Below are 4,293 nucleotides of genomic sequence, written 5' to 3'. Positions count from 1 at the left end.
CTCCGTGTTGGATCGCTGTGCGATAGCCGAGAGCCACGCTGCCGCGGTCGGCGTGTCACCGTCAAGCTGCCGGAGCTGGAACACGATGAGACTGCAGAGGGCTCCAACGCAGAGCTGAGAGTGGCTGAACACACACACATCTCAGACCTCTACACACACAACCACAACCACACAACCACAACCACACACACCAGAGCCTCACACAGGACAATGTGCAACATCTCTTTCTGTGATGTGGACAGTAAAGTGGACCAGTTCTTCCAACCCACGCTCTACATCATAGTCATCATACTGGGGCTGCCCACTAACTGTATGGCTCTGTGGGCCGCCTACATGCAGGTGAGGCACACACACACACACACACACACACACACACACACACACACACACACACACACACACACACACACACACACACACACACACACACACACACACACACACACACACACACACACAGGGATCGAGTTACAGGATTGGTAAATGGATTTTCCTGAAAGTTAGCGGTTTTTCCACCACTTCCAAGCGCTTTACATTGTTAATCGCATTCACCCATTCACACACACGTTCACACACCAGCGGAGACGGCTGCCGAGTCCATCCGCTGGGAGCTGGACAGATTGGAATCAAACCTGCGACCTTCCAATTCTACCAACCGAGTCACGGCCTTCATTCTAAAACGACATCCTCACCTTGAACCCAGGTCCAAATCTTATGAAAATCTTGTGATAAACCCATAATCCGAATAACTTCTCTACGTTGCATAACTGAAACCTTCTACACCAGTCATCTTAAACCTTGATGACCAAAGGACTTTTCACCAAATCAGATTTACCTGAAGCTGCAAAACCCATGTAACATTTAAAATCAAGCTGACACAGCCACATGTACAGAAACTCTATCTGGTGTTGCATTTATGAAGCTTCAATTACAATTTAGGATGGTGAACATTTCCTTGCATTTTCTGCTGTTTCTGTAGCTGATTTTAGTGGTTTCCTCCTTGTTTTTTCAGACAATTTTGACATTTTACAATAGAATAGAAACACTTTAATGATCCCAGAGGGAAATTCCTTCTAAGCTTTGCTGCACACAGCATAAATAGAACAAAAGTAGAATACCAAATAAGACAGGATGAATATTAAATAAGTGACTTTGAAAACTTTTTACTTCCAGAAAATGGATTTTGATTTCACTTATGTAAAGCTTTTCAACTGCTTGAGCAGCCCCAGAGGCGCTTTACATCGTTAGTCACATTCACCCATTCACAGGCCATTGGAGGCGACTGCTATGCATGGCACCTAATATATATACTATCACACTTCCTTTTCCTCCCTTCCCACCTTCACCTATCCTCTCCATCCTCGCCTCTGCATTCCTGCAGGTACGCCAACGCAACGAGCTCGGCATCTACCTGATCAACCTGTCTGTGGCCGACCTGCTCTACATCACCACACTTCCTCTGTGGATCGACTACTTCCTGCAGCACGATGACTGGATCCACGGCCAGGAGAGCTGCAAACTCTTCGGCTTCATCTTCTACACCAACATCTACGTCAGCATCGCCTTCCTGTGCTGCATATCGCTGGACAGGTACTTGGCGGTGGCGTACCCGCTGCGCTTCGCAAAGGTTCGACGAATCAAAACGGGTACGTAAAGAATGAAAAGTGGAGTCACTGCGCCCAACAGGCAAACCCCAAACTGAAAACACCAAATGTTCTAACAGAGTGCAGGGATGGCAATTTTCCACCGAATTCCATCAATCGGTAATCAAATCTGTTATTTTTGTTAAAAGACTTTTATGGTGTTGATGTACCAGAATTGTATTTCTATCATCAAGGATTGCAGAATAAGTTTAGATTACTACTTCTGCTACTGTCTCGCCAATACCCAGAAATGAATCGTCTCTTATAGAAAACATTAGTAAACAGATCAGTGATTGGCTGAGAATGAACAATTTAATCAGACATGTTTCGCGCGGCTTGTTCGATTCAATTTTGACCCGGTTGTTACGTGTTCTTTAGAAAGGAATTGTCTATTATCATTTAGATATTCTAATTAAGACTCCTACAGTTGTGTTGAGAAACGGTGCTGTGACCCAACCAGGTTCTTGTGACAATATGGCCTCAGGGCGGCTATCCTCAATGCCTCAGGCTGCTCTCTCTCACACACACACACACACACACACACACACACACACACACACACACACACACACACACACACACACACACACACACACAGACACACGAGAGAGAGAGAAAAATCAAGAAATCCTCTCTTTTATTGAAGATTATATGTAGAAAATGAAGCGAATACAGTTCAGGGCTCATTGCTAGCTTCTTAGAATCCTCTTACTTTCACCAGTAGGGGCAGCGCCTCTAATGACCAGCCACCACTGATAGTAACTTATTGAATCCTTCGTACTTCAGCAGATATCAGAAAGATTGTTTTATTTATTAAATATGTAAGATTTATTCCAGGTCTTTTCATTATTTTGTTCTTGTACAAAATATAGCTAGAATGTGTGGAAATGGATTAAAAGCCTTCCACTCCAGGGGGCCTCTGGCCTCTAAGACCCCCCCCAGAACATTCCCACATGGAAAGAACCTATATGGGGATATATGCACATATATGAAACCTATATGCAGCATATATGCACATATATGCTGCATATATTGCATATATGACAATATATATGCTGCATATATGCACACATATGATGATATATATGCTGCATATATGCACATAAATTACATATATGTGCATATATGTACATATATGCACATATATGTACATAAAATATAGGAAAACGGCCAATTTTATATATGTCACATATATTCAAAACCTATATCAAAACCTATATTAAAACATATATGTTTATATAGGTTCTTTCCATGTGGGTTCAGCTGAAACATTATTTTCTTGTTCCACTCCTGAGTGCAGAATTGTTTTCTTTTTGTTGTCCCACATTAAGACAGTGTGTTGTTTGCATGTTTTCCCTCCCGGTCTGTGAGCAGCCGTCCTGGTCAGCGCCGTGGTGTGGATCATCGAGATCGTCGCCAACTCCGCTCCCCTCTTTCACGACGAGCTCTTCCAGGACCGCTTCAACCACACCTTCTGCTTCGAGAAGTACCCCATGCAGGACTGGGTGGCGGGGATGAACCTGTACCGGACCTTTCTGGGCTTCCTGGCTCCGTGGACGGCCATGCTGGTGGCCTACCGCGGGATCCTCGCCGCCGTGCGCTGCAACGTCTCCACCGAGCGTCAGGAAAAAGCCAAAATCCAGCGGCTGGCCCTGAGCTTGATTCTCATAGTGTTGTTCTGTTTCGGACCGTACCACATACTCCTCCTGGTCCGGAGCATCATGTTTCTGAGGCAGCCGTGTGACTGCAGCTCCGAGGAGACCCTGTTCGCGGCGTACCACGTGTCGCTGGCACTGACCAGCTTGAACTGCGTCGCCGACCCCATCCTGTACTGTTTTGTCAACGAGGGAGCTCGACACGACGTCAGCCGGGCGCTGTCGGCCTTACTCTCCGCCGCCTGCCACCGGGGCTCCTCGTCCTCGCCGTCTCACGCCGACATGCTCAACGCCGGCTCGGTGACGATGGAAACGCCGCTGTCGGCCAAAAAGCAGCCCTGCGTCTACGCCGACGGGAGCAAGACCAGCAGCTACAAGACTGAGCTGGTGGCTCTGAAGGAGGAGTGTCTCCAGATGACCATCCTCAGCGTGAGGAAGTGACTTCAACCTGGAGCGGAAAGTGACGGGTCCAAACTGAGCAGCTCGGAGGACGAACGGACCTCAGATTAGTCCTGAAGGTTCACTTTGTTTCTGTCCCAGCGAACTGGACGCAGTCAGCAGCCGTGGATGTCGAGGTGGCCCGTTAGCCAGCCAGAATGTCAATGGGGCTAAAGAAGTCAACAAGATGTGCACCGATCGGCCATAACATCATGACATGAGTAACATTATGTGCTTTAGACCTGCTATTGTCTCTGAAGTGACTGGATGGAGCTCTGAAACCCCAAAAGCACAAAAACGTGGAGTTGGATTTTCAAATGTTTGATTGTGCCAAAAAAATTTATCTGGATTGGACAAAAAAAAAATGCCGAAAACAAACAAACAAAAAAAACTAAAGAGTTTCTTCATTAAGGCAAGGCAAATTTATTTATAGAACACTGTTCAGACAAAAGATAATTCACAACATTTTTATTTTGTTTGGTTCGTTCTGCCGCCTGGACAACATCACACAATCAGAGCAGCTGCTCGTTTGGCGGCGCTGTCACCCAATAACTGAC

At 46.2% G+C, this 4,293-nt stretch overlaps 1 protein-coding gene across 1 annotated transcript; it reads left to right on the top strand.

Annotated features, from left to right (window-relative positions):
* Nucleotides 1-210: 210 nt before the first annotated feature.
* Nucleotides 211-3,739, top strand: gpr4 (G protein-coupled receptor 4; the record flags this gene model as incomplete). The annotated part of the gene is made up of 3 exons (XM_080513189.1): nt 211-339; nt 1,382-1,646; nt 3,018-3,739. 3 exons carry the CDS (start codon nt 211-213, stop codon nt 3,737-3,739), a joined length of 1,116 nt encoding a protein of 371 aa, XP_080369315.1.
* Nucleotides 3,740-4,293: the final 554 nt, after the last annotated feature.

The sequence above is a fragment of the Blennius ocellaris genome (genome assembly GCF_963422515.1).
Source record: "Blennius ocellaris genome assembly, chromosome: 2".
In the NCBI taxonomy this organism is placed as follows: domain Eukaryota; kingdom Metazoa; phylum Chordata; class Actinopteri; order Blenniiformes; family Blenniidae; genus Blennius; species Blennius ocellaris.
The sequence above is the reverse complement of the archived record's forward strand: the minus strand, read 5'-3'. Positions and strand labels throughout refer to the sequence as shown.